At 38.0% G+C, this 17,324-nt stretch overlaps 1 protein-coding gene across 2 annotated transcripts in view; it reads right to left on the bottom strand.

The window, feature by feature from the left end:
* Positions 1-7,565, bottom strand: part of LOC119742515 (transcription factor Sox-6-like) — a 48,833-nt gene extending 41,268 nt beyond the window's left edge. Inside the window, exon 1 of one of the 2 annotated variants that reach the window (XM_038218609.1) lies at positions 6,952-7,565. In XM_038218609.1, coding sequence (XP_038074537.1) covers positions 6,952-6,959 — 8 coding nt within the window. In that variant the 5' untranslated portion in view covers positions 6,960-7,565. The remainder of the gene's footprint in view (positions 1-6,951) is intronic. The other variant, XM_038218512.1, reaches the window with a different exon arrangement.
* Positions 7,566-17,324: the final 9,759 nt, after the last annotated feature.

Raw genomic sequence — 17,324 nt, 5'->3', positions numbered from 1 at the left:
TGTACGATATTCAGCATTAAGAATGCACAGCGCAGGACAATCTCTCCCCAGTCCCCCACAACACTCAACCCCAGAGCGCCCCACGACCAATTAATTATTCTCAGAGCGCAAGCTAAAGGAGTGACATAGCGAGGCAAAAAAAAAAAAAAAGGAAAAAAAAGAAAACCAATGATTAGGGTACAATGATTTGTGACAGCGTCAACAACAGCGGTATGCTATTGTGATAGGAAGGAATATACCTGATGTGCGTCCATGGGGCAGTCGGGGGGGGGGGGGGGAGGGAGGAGGGTCTCTTGAGTTGATGAATAATGCATACGGTTGACAGCGGCAGAAAATACAATACGCCAGATTGGCCTAGTGTTCGGCTTGCGGTGATGTGTTGGGTTGGGTATAAGAAAAAAAGGAAAGTGCGCTACGGCAAGAGCCTTCATCCATCCGTTGATGATGCGCTGTTCTTGATGAGAGGCCCAAATGGGTTTTGTTATCCAGGGTGGATAATTTCTTAGGGTGTGAACTAAATAATAGCTGGGTGCATCTCGGTCTTGGGACAGGGGGGAGAGACGCCCGTTCATTAAATGGATGGGGTGTTACGTATCCGCTTGCTGTGTAAGCCGAGGCAGTTGCCAGATGGTTTAAAGCCAAGTTGATTTTTGAAAGCAATCAGCTTGATTTCTTTACATCAATCTATAATCTTGTTGGGGATGAAATTGTTTGATGGAAAGATTGTAAATATGAAGTCAGATGATCATGTACATGTAGATAATACAGGAGCCATAGTTCTAGCTTGTAAGAACTACACATGTACCTTCCTTACTCATTTACTGATTTTTCAACTTCAGGTTCAACTGGTAATCTTACACTTTCCCCCAATTTTATGCCAAATTTCGTACTGCATCTGGATTCAAATCCAAGATCTCTGAAATACTATTCCAGTGATAACCGAGCTTCATGTTTGTACATCCCCCTTTGTTGGCAGTCTCTCAATTTGTCAATGTCTTTGTTAAATTGACACTTTTCACAATGAGTGCTAGTATATGCCTGAAGAAATATAGCCGATGATACAATATTCCAACTTGCTCCATCATTTACAACCAATAACTCAAATGAGAATTGTAAGTTTCTTACCTTTTTCCCAAGTTAGTGCTTATACAACACTTGATGCACCCAGTTTTTTTTTTGAGAATTTGTGGCAATTCTATACAGTGGATTGATCTGTACTTTTTATCAGCTCTGACAACACAATGGAGCCTATTGTTTGCCCTACTAATTTAAGTTCAGGATTACCAGTTGATGAAAGCCACACAACCCTTTCCAAAACTTTACAAGAGCTCTCAAGTGTCCCAATCCGGCCATGGCTGTCCATAAAAAAACACCAGATGCCAATGTAAAAACAGCAAAAAACTCCCAAATCTCAACATGAATCCCCTTTGATTCCCTGAGGGACCGCAGACATTCCTGTGTCTGTGACTAGAAGAATGGAGCCATTGTACTGCCTGGATATTTTCCCTGACCATAAGGGGTATGGGTAAGCCCCCCTTTTTTGCCTGAGGAGGGTACAATCTGGACTCCTGGACTACTCATGAAGAAACTATTGGACAGGAATATGTTTACATGTAGCCATGGATGGGAACTGTCTGAAGGGTACTTTTTTGACATGCAAAATTGCTGTTTCGAACAATGGGAATGACATATGAAAAATATGATGGAGTATTATTTGAGGCCTCATGTTGCTGAAGATTTTGATTCAGTTTTGTTTCCCTTTAACTAGCATTCATCAAATAAAGAAGACGAATACTGTTCAGCAATTATCTTTAAATCTGGCTGTTATCCATAAACATTTGCACTTCCATGTACATGTAGTTTCATGGATTTAGAACTAGTTATTGTAGGGCCCAGGAGCTTGATGTGCCTGATTGCATTTTTTTTTAATTGTAAGAAAACGGTCTAGGCCTACAAAAGTCTTCAAAACATGACTCAGGGGTGGAATTGTGAATTGAAAAAAAAGTCTGAAAATTTGATGAACGGTCTGAAAGATGCATTTCTTTCTATACTGATAATGTCTTTCTCTCCAATTCTAACAATCTGATTTCAGATAAAGTCTGAAAATGTCATACCTGATGACTGTTGACAACCAACACATCTTGAGAGAGAAAAAAACAATTTAACTCAGGAAAACGTAAATTTGTGTCTCGTGGAGTAAATAATAACCTCCCTGTGACACTTAAACATCCGTTGCCTCCCACTCTAGCCAGTTTTAAGTGCCTCTACACGAACCTGATAGTTTAATATTTTATGATACATGTATGTCTTGTTTTTGTCTTTATACTGCCAATGTAACAAAAAAAATTATACGATTGTATGCTTGTTGTAAATGCTGGGCACCTTTGAAAAACAGTGTTCCACTGAAAGGTCTCCCCAGGATAAACAAGAAATAAATAAATAAATAAATAAATAAACTCCTCTTTTTGCACTATTGGTCAGTATTTCCTCAGCTCCCTGGGAAACAAAACTTTTCATTGTCTTGGCTTTGTTACCTCCCAAAGGGTTCCTTCTCCCCCATGCATTGACCTGTAGGGCCCAACCCTGTAATGCAGTGTTATTACTACCAAGCTCCCTATGGGACCATTGCACATTCCAAGCGCCTCTCCCTAAACAATGGGTAGACAGTGCACTTTTCTTGCTTGGGCAGCCCACAGGCTGTCTTTAAGAACTTGTTGGGCCTTTGTCTGGTGAAAGTTCCCAGCAGTAAATCCATGTCTAGAGTGTGCCTACAAGGCTGTTCAGTCAACAAAGTGCAACAATGAAATTCATTGTCTGGAACATTGATTACCCCATGCATTGTGGCAAAACCACTTTCAGTTTCCAAACAGACAAGATCGTAAAGACCTAATCAGACTTTTCCCAGAAAAGAATACTTTCTTTTGTTAACAAATTCTTTTTTTAACAATGGTGGTAATCCCCATAGTTAACGAAACCATGACAAAACATTGCTTGCTACATGTATAACATGTATAAGAAATGAAGGAATTATCCTTTAAGAAAATTGAACAAGATGATTTCAAAAAATCTTGGTGATTTGTCCCAAATTATGAACCTTCAGCGTTAATTTGCAACAACAAAAGTTACCAGTACCTCCCCACAAGTACAGGGACCATAAGCAAACTATACAACTTTAACAAGTATGTAAACAAAATAACTGGTTCCAAAATGTGTCAAAGTATGTCCACTTGAGATGAAAACCACTTTGAAATCTTTTCTGAAATGAGGGATGATAAGATGATAAGAAGACACTGACACTGACACTAAAAGTATTATTTTACATGTACATCTTAGTTATGACTCTTCACAAGTCCACACCTTTCATACTTTTTCTGATGCAACTCTTATTATTTAAAATTCTAATTTGCTTCAATGGATGGGGTGATAAAGAATGTCTAATATGTCGACTTCCACATACACTTACTCAAGGAAGTACTATTGTCATACAAGAATGCCATTGACATTTTCCAGTTAATTTGAAGTTTCCCATGCATGCATGGGCCACTGGTACATGTTAGTACACAGGTACCGGGTACATCAGGTCTACTGAAAACCTTGGGCACATTCGTTTTCAACACAATATTTCAGGAAGAAACCCGGCCGAGATACCAACTATTCTCACAGTCAGGGGGCACCAGACCACAGTCTTTTATCGTTTCTGACCAATCAGCTGTGAGCTGAACAACAACTGTCAGAGGTGAGCCGAATTGATAACGATTTTTGATTAGGGGAAAATTTGTTTGGCCGGTTTTCAATTTCTTTGTTGCTTGGGCTGGGCTAGACAGGCTCCAAGTCCTCCTGTGTTTTTTTTTTTGAGAAACTGGAACACTGACAGTTCATGGAGATCATATAGGGAATGTGGTGAGTTGTGCTGAAGTGGAGTTCGAGCAGCAATGTGTGTGAGGAATGTTGGGAGCATGGAGGTGAGAGGTAAAATGGGGAAAAAGGTGAATCGAGACACACTTTGGGCAAACTTTGGGGCAATAACTCTGAGGGAGTAAAACACTCTCAATAGTAGTCTTATTAGTTCAAAATTCTCACTGCAGCATACTTGTTGAAGGCATCTTCAATCCCCCCCCCCTTTCCACAACTATCTTTCCTCCCTCATCATCTTGAAACAGCTTAAAGGGAATATATATATACGACATTTGCTTTTGCTGTAATTTTCAGAGTTGGATGGATTTGGGGGTTAGTATTTCATAGCAAATATCGTACACTGACTTGTTTGAAGTTTGGTGTTCATAGATGCTGGAAAAACCAAGAAAAACAATCATGTTCTTGTAAGCTTTTAACAGGAAAACCAGGATTCAGTAACTGAACAATTTTACGCACTGCATGGCTGGTTCATGCCCAACTCAAAATGGGTCATTCTCCACAGTGTGACATTTGCTCCTGTCGCCGTTACCTTTGGTCATTTGCCATTGAAGCATCATTAGGGACGACTTCAAACGCTTTTTGGGTAGGTGGTTTTCTATTCATAATCACTTCTTTAGGATGACTGCATTAAGGAGTGCTTCCAGAAAGTACAAAAACGTAGATGTCAGATCTGACAGGGACAGGGAAAGAAGTGGACCCCAAATTGATAGAATGATCCAAATTAGAGTGAATGCAAGTTGTTAAACCACATCAGCTGTTAAAGTTGAAATACATGTACACTGACTACTTTCACACAGAGTTTGTTGTATTAACACTTTAAAGCAGGTTCCAGTCATTTTTAATTTCAATTTATATTCCTTTTATTAATAGTTTGATTGTAAAGCGCCAGGGAGCATTTTTTAAATGGATTCGGCGCTATAGAAATTTCCATTATTATTATTATTTGTTATTATTTGAATGGGATTTTGTTGAATTCCGCAGGAAACTAGCTTTAACATTGTACTTGTAAGGATATCATGGCTATACACTGAAATAAGAGAGTAAGCAATGTGTCGGATGACAATTAATAGAGAAATGTTTCCATTCCTTTTGTGCTAGCATACACACCATAGGGACCAATTAAATGCACATCACTTCAAGACCAGTTTGTTTAGATCCCTACTTTATTGTTTACATTTTCAAATCGGAGGACGATAAAGACAGTCAGTTTACAATTTACAAACACAACCCCAGACGATAAATTAACATACCTAAAGCTGTCCAAAATAATCTGTGTTTATCATTGTTCTCCAAGATGAGCCCGGGTGTAATCAAACCTAACTGCACCAGCAAAAGCAAGAGAGGGGGAAGATATCGGAAAACGAGGCCGTAAACGCGTGACGAAGTTGGGTTTCTAATTCAATCAATAGTATGGAGGACGGACACACCTTGGCCAGTGGGTGGCATATCATGCGCTAAGATGCCTTATATTATTAGGCCATTCGCATAAAATTATCGATAGCAATTCATCATTGGATTATGCAGACTGAACTGAGCATATGAATTTATTAGTGTGCGACGAGTGGACGTGGTGTGCTCCACAGTATCTTGATGCAGAGGGCAGTTTTCCAATTTCATACATGGAAACGAACGTCTTAAAATTTGTAAATTTGTCAAGTCGCACCACGAGGTGATGTATCGTGGATACTTGCTGCACCACACAAAGTGACAAATACATCACAGTCTCTAGACGATCTGTCACTTCTCGTAGTGCAGTAAAACTGTCATATTCGTCACTGCATGGTGCACCAAACAAACCAAGTGACATCTGTACACAGCAGCTACATTTGTTGTAGAACTTAATGAAAGCAGATTCATTAGGGCATACTTGTGAAAATATGATAAAAAAACTGAATGTTATTGTTAGGTCTATATGTACAATATACCTTAATTTACTTTGTTTAATACTCATGAAATTGTAAATTGTTCTCAAGTTCATCTATGCTCATGATGTCTGTACACAGCAGCATGATGTCAGGTACAGCGCTTTTTAAATTATTTTTTATAGAAATGGCACTCAAGAAATTAAACAAATGTGAAATGTTAAATGATATTTTGCGGTTGTTTGAAAAAAAAATTCAAATGCTGTCTTGAAACAAATTATTTTGCTTTTTAAACCTGCAAATATTTCTTCAAAAATACCGTGGAATTTGTTTTCTTTTGAGAGTGGACTGGTTCTCGGTTAAAATTGCTTGGGGGAAAATTGCTTTAGTTTAGTTGCAAGTACATGCAAATTAAAAAGGAGTCTTTTCAAAGTGTTATCAAACTAAAGTAATACCAGAGCAAAAAAAATCTGTAAATCGAATTCCTCTGTCTGTACACACTATCTATATCACCACTATAATGTACAGAACAAATACCAAAAAGTGATTTCTTAATAAATGCAACTTTTTCTTAAAAGAAAAAAAAAATAGATCATTTTAGTGATTCCCTCTGAAGTGATTAGAATGAAATGTCGTTGAACACATTTATTAAAGTGTGAATATTTGAAACAAAATTAACAGCAATTTGTGGATAGAACAATTTCACTGCAAGTCTGCTGGTGCAGCTTGGTGCTACAATAATTCTAACATTTCATCAGCTACAGCTACTTAAGTACATTGTAGCATAAATGTTAACAAATGCTCGATGGCTCAACCAACAGTCCAATTCTAAATTTGGGGTGCAAATACAGAAGGTTTAACACACAAGAATAACTTACAACATGTAAACGAATAACTTACAACATGTAAACAAGACAGAACGAACAGGAAACTCCTCTGACCACAGAGCATGGGACAGAACTAGATCGTTGACAACCTATAAAAAGCTTAATTATTTTGAATATAATTTAAGGTAAATGATTTTGAATATGAAAGGTTATTTACAAGCAATTTACTGCATGGACGTGATGGAGTTTCACTACATTTAATCATGATTATTCCATGTCAACATGTTTAATTAAACAGAACCAATAATTTCACAATGCTGGAGCAGAACAAATTGTAAATTACTTACATGTACATCACATTCACTGGTTAATGTCCACCAGAGCGGTCATCTGCAACATCAGGTTGAAAAACGAAAGCATCCCACAAAAATCAGAGAGACAGAGCGCGAGTCCTGATCAATTCACTAATGTGGTTGTCATTCCAAGAACAGATGCTGTTTTTAATTTTTGAGATCAGCAAAGACTATCCCAGATTGAGATGGGTTGTCGCAGAGACTGCTCTTTTACTCTGTAGTCAGGTAGTGCCAGTATCGGATGTTGCCGAGATGCGATCTTCTCCAAGGAGCAATTGTTCTGCACGGTGACCATAGCACGGACAGCTGATGCCTTGAAGTCAGTACGGTGGAACCAACCCAGCCAGCTCACCTAGCTCAGCCCTAGCTCCCTAGACCCAGACTGGCACATATGGTGATGGCAAGACCATAACCCTACCCATACATGGAGAAAATAATGAATGGCTGGCAAACTCCGCTGTGTGTGGCTTTATAATGAACTGGCCTTTGGTTGGGGCATGGGACATGGCATGCAGGCCCCCCTGCGCCTATTGTTATTACATTGTGTGTGCACTGTACACATATAAACACATGCCAGTCCATTCAGCCGCTGCGCCAATGCTTCATCACAGCAGCAAGCTCACCAGAGAGACAGGGCTGCAGACAAGTTATCAGCCTCATGCATTATGCATGAGATGGGTCTGGCTGATTAGCATATAACTGAGTGAGTGGGCTTTGATTGGCTGTCTGGCACTTCCTCTTGTTTTATGCCCCATTGAGGAAACGCTGCATTGTGGGAGATCAGGTGAATTCCAGGCTATTATGCTGTGCCCCTATTATAGCAAGACATCAAACAGCTTTGGCCTGTAGGACAGAAAGACTTGTTTGCTGGGCAGCTCAGATGGGGATCCTTTATTGTAGGTTCATGACTACACTGTGTCCTGTTAGTACTACATGTACTGAAGTAATTTTTTTGTTACCTTTCAGAGAAACTGTTTCAGAATATGTTCTAAAAAGAATCAACATAATCAATTATCACATCTGTCGGATATTAAGGTTAGGGTTAGGATGAATTAATGTTTTGAAATGGATTCCTCAAAAGTATGCACAAAATTTACACATGTACAATGTACTTTGCAAAGAAAAAAATACACTGAGAATTATTTGAAACAGTGTGTATAAATTTCACGTTAAAAAGTGTTCTTCTTTACTTTTTTCAACTGATTTCAGATATCAATTCATGAAAATCTTTTTGGTTGTACATGGGAAAAACAGGGTAAGGTATTTGTACGTGACAAAATACATGCAGCTGGAAGACATCTTTTTTAAACCAAGAGTAATTGGTATATGTATTTTCAAATTTGTCACGTTCACAGCAGGGGATATATTGCCATCAAATGTAACAGAGATTTTTTCAGCTTTTTTGGGGCTGCTCAAAGCTCAATACGGAGACAGACTTTCACACAGATATGCTGGCACAATGGTCATTGTAAACATTTACAATGTATAAGGGTTATGTAGTGCAACAAAATCAAGTAGCCTCCATGCTCCAAGGGGACTCAACTACCATCATATGTGACAAAGTAAATACTTTAAACAAAGACATGTATGATAAAAGAGAGGCCTTGCAGTTGTTTTAACACATCTTCTTACTTTTCAAGGTTAAAGGGAAAATACAACATTTGCAAACATCAAAAAATAAAACTACCAAATCATTTTGAAATACCTTGCTGGAATGACAGTGTAAAGCATCCTGTAAAATCATGGCACCTGGTAAACTGTCATTTTCAAGAAAAGTGGTGTTTTTGTATCAATTTCCAACGCTGGTCGGCCGACCAGCATTGGAAAACTGTTTTTTTTTCAAATACTGGCCCCAATTGACCATCGCACTTGTTTGCAATCGATTACACACCTATGAACGGGTACAAGCCAGCTAGACTGGTTCCCTGACCTTACAATTCCCCAATGTATGTAAACTGCTCTGTTTCTTCTTATATGGAGTCAGGGAACCAGACTACAGGAAAATGATTGTTTTTCTTGGTTTTTATAGCATTTTCGAACCCAAAACCTCAAGAAAGTCAGTGTAACTATATTTGCTATATATTTCCAACCCCCAATTCCATCCATTTCTGAAAATTACAGCAAAAGCAAATGATGTATATTCCCTTTAATTTGACCTTGGAGCTATCAAAGGGTTAAAATACACATTTTGTAAGCTAGCTCTGTGACTTGTACATAGTGTAAAACACACTGGTTGAGTCATATCACTATAAGTATCAGAATCAAGAAAAACAAAATTAAAGGGTTGCAAGTGGGCTTGAAATTTTCGCAGGAAATTCAGAGTTCACAGGAAAATGTACAAAAAATATGTACATGGCACCAGAAGTTACCTACAATTTGAAAAAAAAAATACACCTGAAATCAGGCCAATACTGTAGGGCTCATCCTGGGATTAACAAAAACCTTGGGTATCTTCAAAATGCATTTCGATCATTTTTTTTTTTTTTAAGTGTTCCTAGTTTATGTTCCCTGTTCAAACAAAATCTGCACTACATATTACCGTACTAATCACTCACATACATGACATACAGAAAAAATGACAGGACTTGAAATTTGGAAATCTCAAGAATACTTAAATTGTAAGAAAACCCTACTTTCAGTGATAAACTTTTCAATCAGAATTCAAAAGGATATCATAAACTATGCAGCAGGAATTACGAATTGGCAGCCATTGAATTTAAAGGTTTTTTGTATCGCACTGTACGTGTTGTAATGGGTAAAAGGCCTTTAAATCAAAATGAAGTGTAGCCATTTGTGTAGTTGCAATTTTGGATCAATTTTGTGGGATTTTGTCCCAATTTAGCTAACGCCTGAGACTGAAAAACAACGCACAAGTAATTGATACACAATACATGTACATTCATAAATCAGTCCTTTTTGTTCAATTTTTTTTTTTAAAGGAGAGGAGAAATCTCATGTCCACTCCAACACACAAAGGTCTCCATCTGTACTATGGACCCCCCTTGTTGAATCAAAAAAATGTCACCACGGTAACAGAAGGTCCGTTGTTATGCACACCTCCCTCGGGTTGTTATGCAAATTAGCCCGGGGATAAAAATACTGGGACAATGCACGGCCCGAGCCACTGACGCAAGTGTGCGCATGATGAAAACTAGCGACAGAACCCCTTATAATGGTGCCCCATTGTTGCCGTCTTGAAAGGAATTTTCTGCCCATGGGGGCACAGAGAAATAGTAAAAAAATACGAATCTCTTTTCAAGTTTTTCCTTCTAATGTACGTACAACGTGTGTATGTCAAATGTATTTTTGCAAGGATGAAGATCATGTATACATGTATGTATGTATGTACAGGGAAACTGGGCCAATTGCTGAGTACGGCCTACTAAAAGAAGTACATGTACCGTACAAACTTGAATCTTTTGAGTGATTTTGCAATTCACAATTATTAATTGTATTCATATTATAATTTCTCGAGAACATGTACGTATACATGTACATGTATGATAAAGTCTGAAATCTTTTACAAAAATTAAAATTTTTCAATTTTTTGAGGAATTTTTGTTAGGCGGTATCGGTAGGCCTATATGTCTTGCCTTTTTCCCGTTTCTTCTGTTGTCAACTGGTTATTTAATCACTTCAAAGACAGAAACTTTAACCCACATGAGCAAATATATGCACCGCTTGTATGTTCGGGTTTCGCCTCCATTTTGGGCGCCCTCCCCCTCCCATAAATGCTGGATCCATCATTGATTTACAGCTAAAATAAGGCAACACTTTCGGCCACTGCGTAAACAAATAAAAATCACCACATGTTCACTTTTGGTCTTCTGATTTTACGTATTTCTTAAATCTTTTCTTTTTTAAATTCATTACAATTTTTAAGTTGCTCAAACCTTGTGAAATAATTGCACGCTCCGCGGTTTTCCAACCAGCCCAATAGCACTGGTACATCGACCTGCACACTGTCTACTTCAACCATGTGTTATGTCATTGTGCATATCGCACCCTCACGGTATCAAGTCCCTTTGGTTTTACGCACATGACCGAACATGCACTTTTGCGGGAGGTCACAACAGTCTTACCTCAGGAAGACCGAGCCCACAAGAAAACAACAATCTAAAGAGAGAAAAACAGACTCAGCAACTTGGGTTTTTTTCACTGAGTTATCTGATTTTTCTGTTTGCAATAAATTCAGTAACACTAACCATGGCTATAAGGACTAATAGTAATATTTGTTTACTTGGGCCAATAAAGAGCCATTTATGGGCAAATGTACACGCAGAGTTTGATGGTTCTAATTGAATGTACATGTACATGTAATCAATTCAATGAATTATTAAACTAAATGATTATTTCAGATTAAAAAAAAATTATTAGGGACTAGTTATTTGGAAATAGAATCCTAAGACAAAAATATCTATTTGCACTGAGTTGATTAGTTCGTACACAAACGATGTGTGTAATTTTCCAAAGCCACAATTATTGATATATTTTTTTCATGATATGTTCTTATTAATTCAGAATCTATTTAATAACAGCATCTATTTAGGAAAACAAATTTAATATCGGAGCCTTAATTTACTGATTTACCGGTATGTATTCATGTAGACGTATTTAAGTATCTGTAGCAGTATTGCTAAACAATGGTAGTTCCAATTTTATATTTATTTATACAAACAGAATCATCTTTGATCTTTAAACCAGTTAAAAAAAATTTTTGTAGCTCAAAAAAAAGAAGTGACATGTACCCGGTAGGCCTAAATTCCGGGTCAAATTTCTGCTGAAGTACCGGTATGACATATTGTCATTAGAATTTATCAGGCCATACACTGAACGGGCTATTGGACATTTCATTTGCATAAAAACAAACTACAATGAAATTATACCATAAACATGTACTTCTTTTTATTTCACTTCATTTGAAATCCCTGAGGCTAAATTAACGCTTATTCCCTCATTTTTCATAATTACATTCATTGCCAACCAAAACAGGGGTAAGAGCGGTATGTAAACGCCCCCCGGGTTTTATCTCAAGAAGGAACGCCGCATCCTTTTCCAAACCTCTTGAGCAGTGGTTGTACCATCGTTGAGGAAACACACACAAAACCTGGTCATTACATGCATGCCACTGCATCATGCGTTCCGCTTCATTTAACTGCATGCCTTGACAGGGCACCGGGCGCTTTCTTCACCGGTTCCCTTAATTTGCATTCACAGCTGAAACAATGCCTGGTTGCTGACGGCCGATGGGGCTCGGGATCCGTGAGGAGTGAAGGGGGGGGGGGGGGGGGTCCCAGTCGCAAGAGACAAACAACCAAACGCGTCAGCCACTAAGACGTGCATCACAGCACAGGATGATAATCCTGCCGAAGCGCGGCCGGAACACCGATGCGGCTGTGTGCCGGCCTGCGGACGGCATTATGAAAGATGGCCGGCGGAGCGTGAACAGCAAGTCGGGCGACAAAAGCAGCCGCGAAAGGTATTAAAAAAGAACAGGGAGCCTTGGAATCCAGGAGAGTCCTTTCTTCTTGAGCGGAGATCTTAATGGAAGGACGACGGGACGGTTCCTTGGCGTCGAATAAAAAAAAATATGATTGGTTTTCCTGAAACAATGTGGAGATGTGAGATACCGGTATAATTCCACTGTTGAATTTGGCACAGATGCTCTGAGAATTCTCATAGCTGTGATGGAATGTCAGCTAATTTGAATTATAAACCGTGGCTTCACCAAACAATCAACAATATTGAAAACCAAATAAGTGTGAAGAGTTTCTTATCTCAGTGAAAAAGCAATGAGCCTCATTCTGGTACATTTCAGAGAAGAACCCAATTGTTTTTTTAATCTACTTCCAACTACAATTGTTATTCAGATGATAATAGAAATAACAGATTTGTAAATGCTGGACAACCATTATGTAATACAGGAGAAAAAAAATCAGCAGTCATGTGAACCTACTGGCACACCAACATCCCAAAAAATCCATTTACACACGTAGCTTTTGATTTTCTACCACTCTCCATATTAAAAAAAGACAATTCCTCAAAGTGACGCTATCGACCTATCCCCTGATGGAGCTTGGTCAAACAATCTCCGTGAAAAAAAAATTACCAATAGTATGCATAAACAACTGCCATCTGTCCTCGGACAAAAGAAAAATATCAACGAAAAGCCCACACGAACGGGTACGGCAGTATCATGACGAAAATGATATGATTATGTGAGATGTAAATAAATGCAACCCTAGATACATGTAACAAAAAACCTTGATTGTTATCACCCAGACAACACAGAACACTTCATTTTTTTTATGAATACAGATGTAAAGTTAGAATAATCTGCAAAATTCAGTTCGTGCTGCTTGTCTGCTATCATTTCAGAAAATCTATACGTCCATTGTTATCCATTAATAACTACTGATCGAATTTTCACCCAAGTCAATACTATCACAATCTTTTTTTTTCAAACAAGATAATGGAGAGGGGCTCGCATATGAGGCAATCAAAGGCAGAATATATTATATCTCATCCATTATATCCAGTAGAATGGTGAACACAAGAGCACACAAAAACCAGAGGATGAATTAAAAAAAAAAAAAAAGCTGGCGGATGTGTGTGGAACTTTGTAGATGCGTGGCACTTGTACACGTGTGTTTTGTGTGAACAGTCTGTCGGGGGAAACAATGTGCCGCGGCGATCGTGTTTGCGCAGTAGTGAAATGGCGCGTTGAATATTAACTTTGTGATGACACTTCCACACTGGTGACAATGAGGAACGGAACAACAGCCTCCGATAGAGTCCAACCGGAGCTTTTGTTTCACTGTGTGAGAAATCGTGACACACCTCTCCCCAGTGGGGAAAAAAAAAATTGAATAAATGTACGCTTCTGTGGCCATCGTGCTTGGCCAGTTTGACTAGCAAATGTCTTTAATGGAGTGCTCCTATGATGGACGGATAGACACACTTCTGAATGAAAAATATATCAATGCTGCAATAAAAATAAGCCAAATAATGTGCTATGCTGCTACCTCAAGGTCAAAACATAGAAATACTTAGTCTTTCAGTTTAATTATAATACACTTCTGGTCATTTAATTTAATGGAGTGCTCCTATGATGGACGGATAGACACACTTTTGAATGAAAAATATATCAATGCTGCAATAAAAAAAGCCAAATAATGTGCTATGCTGTTACCTCAAGGTCAAAACATAGAAATACTTAGTCTTTCAGTTTAATTATAATACACTTCTGGTCATTTAATTTAATGGAGTGCTCCTATGATGGATGGATAGACACACTTTTGAATGAAAAATATATCAATGCTGCAATAAAAATAAGCCAAATAATGTGCTATGCTGCTACCTGAAGGTCAAAACATAGAAATACTTAGTCTTTCAGTTTAATTATAATACACTTCTGGTCATTTAATTTAATGGAGTGCTCCTATGATGGACGGATAGACACACTTCTGAATGAAAAATATATCAATGCTGCAATAAAAATAAGCCAAACAATGTGCTATGCTGTTACCTGAAGGTCAAAACATAGAAATACTTAGTCTTTCAGTTTAATTATAATACACTTCTGGTCATTTAATTTAATGGAGTGCTCCTATGGCGGACGGATAGACACACTTCTGAATGAAAAATATATCAATGCTGCAATAAAAATAAGCCAAACAATGTGCTATGCTGTTACCTCAAGGTCAAAACATAGAAATACTTAGTCTTTCAGTTTAATTATAATACACTTCTGGTCATTTAATTTAATGGAGTGCTCCTATGATGGACGGATAGACACACTTCTGAATGAAAAATATATCAATGCTGCAATAAAAATAAGCCAAATAATGTGCTATGCTGTTACCTCAAGGTCAAAACATAGAAATACTTAGTCTTTCAGTTTAATTATAATACACTTCTGGTCATTTAATTTAATGGAGTGCTCCTATGGCGGACGGATAGACACACTTCTGAATGAAAAATATATCAATGCTGCAATAAAAATAAGCCAAATAATGTCCTATGCTGTTACCTCAAGGTCAAAACATAGAAATACTTAGTCTTTCAGTTTAATTATAATACACTTCTGGTCATTTAATTTAATGGAGTGCTCCTATGATGGACGGATAGACACACTTCTGAATGAAAAATATATCAATGCTGCAATAAAAATAAGCCAAATAATGTGCTATGCTGTTACCTCAAGGTCAAAACATAAAAAAAAACTTAGTCTTTCAGTTTAATACACTACCGGTCATTATCAATCGAGATGTTCTTATCTTCATTTCCAAACTTTAAGTTGTTAGCAGCATGTATACTGATATTGGATTCCATCACGTTGATAACAAATATTTAGATACCTTTTTTGGAATCAAAAATATTGCAGCGACGTAGCTTTCGATGTCATCGCGACATCTTCATTGAGCGTAGTGAATTAAAACACTCCGGTCATGTGACCGCCTTTTGGGCGATCACAAACCAGCAGGTAATCATAGATGGCAGGCAGGTCGTATCCGGTGTTTCTGTTAAGGGATGCCTTTTGCGTCCTGATTTCAATTGCTTCGCGTATTTTCATTTTCCTCTTCCCTGGTAATAACTTATTAGACATTTTCCAAGCTGATGGAGTTGTTGATGATAAACCAATGGCACTTATAAAGTAAATATAAGCCAGACTTAGGGTAGAATTCTTAGAAATGTCCTAACTCCAACCTCGGGAGAAAATAGCCTGGGGGTGTGAATTTACGGGTAATTCAGGAATCGGGTACCCGATTAAAGAAAAACACGGGTACCCGATAAAGAAACCCAACCCAAAAATTTAAATCTCGGAAGTTGCTGTAGATTGTTAATACTACCACATCCACACGTACCGGTAGCATTTATTTGAAAAACAAAAATGAGGCATTCAGGCATTCTTATTACAACTTTCAAAAGAAAAGTTGTGAAGTCAAACTCCATATTACTTTATGGCAATGTGGAATTTGACTGACCCAAATATTAAAAGAAATTTAAAACTTACCCATAACTTCAAGTGGATTTCTAGCCTAGTTGTCAATTGCCAACAAAACTGGAAGATTTCAGCTTCTTCAATATTAAACATACAATACTGCCAGCTCCCGCAGAAACTGTAAATACGTACAATGTGGTGTGGGTGCAACAATCTGTCCTATAGTCCAAATCTACAACTGACGTAAACACAAACTTTACAATTCTTTAACATTCTTTCGTCTCGGGCCCTTTGGAATCAGGTTTATGATCCGAGAGGTTAAAAAAAAATTAAAGGTGCAGTGAACAACATTAACAGAATTTTCAACTCATCAAGTCAGTGTTCTAGTAACACAATTTTTTTGCTGACATAGAGAAGGGGTACGCTGGCTAATCAAGCAAAATCAGGGGTGCAAGGAATGGGGTTCGGCGCCTCAGTTCCCGGTCCCCCTCCAATCTGTGAATGAGTTTGTCCCTCTAACTTTTCTAAAACGGTTACCAACCACAAAACTTTATTATCTCAGTACAGCACACCTACATTTTGTAGCCAGTTCCGAATTCCAAAGCGCACACAACAAACACATCCGGATATCCGATAAGCGCTGGCCCATTCTTTGTCACTCGTTCAATCAGATTACACAGGGCATGTCTAGGTGGCTTTTGTTGTGATCTGCGACTTTGCAAACAAACACACACACATCGAAACTGGGTCTGTCTTGTGACCCAAATCAATGCACTTGGCACAAACCAAACAGTACCATTGTCATATCTACCTAAGCACTGTGAAACTTAAGTTCTAAAGTCTGCACTCAGACTTTAGACTCTGGCAAGAAACAGGAGATTACACGAACAAGGGACTGGAAATGCATTGTCACAACCAAAGATACTGGTACGCAGCCAGATAATAATATAAAGTTTTATCTTGATCCCAGATAACAAAAGGCGATTGTAATAAGTAAATAAACAAACCTGTGAAACAAAACAAAGCTGTGTTTCTAGAGACTGCACTGACTCGTTCACTCTGTAATATGTACTTTGCTCACATAACCTTTTCTGGCATGTAGCCAAAAATATTAATAAACCTGTTTCTAGACACAATCAGATAATTCTTTTCTCATGACTTATAGACTTACAATAGATTAAGCAATTTTTAAGGTGTATCAATACTTAATAGTTTGGCTTGTGGCCAAGTTTACCTGAGCAAGAACACACTTCTAGATTGAGCAGTTTTTAAGGTGTACCAAATACTTAACCTTTTGGCATGTGGACAAGTTTACCAGAACATGTATACATAATAAATATATATCATGCAATAAATTCAGAATATGAGCTAATCAAACTTTGGCATATCTCTCTTCTGGATAGACTGTTTCGTACCATAAGGT

The sequence above is a fragment of the Patiria miniata genome, unplaced genomic scaffold, assembly GCF_015706575.1.
Source record: "Patiria miniata isolate m_02_andy unplaced genomic scaffold, ASM1570657v1 HiC_scaffold_1, whole genome shotgun sequence".
Taxonomy (NCBI): Eukaryota; Metazoa; Echinodermata; class Asteroidea; order Valvatida; family Asterinidae; genus Patiria; species Patiria miniata.
Note: the sequence above shows the minus strand (reverse complement) of the source record. Positions and strands in the feature narration are given on the sequence as shown.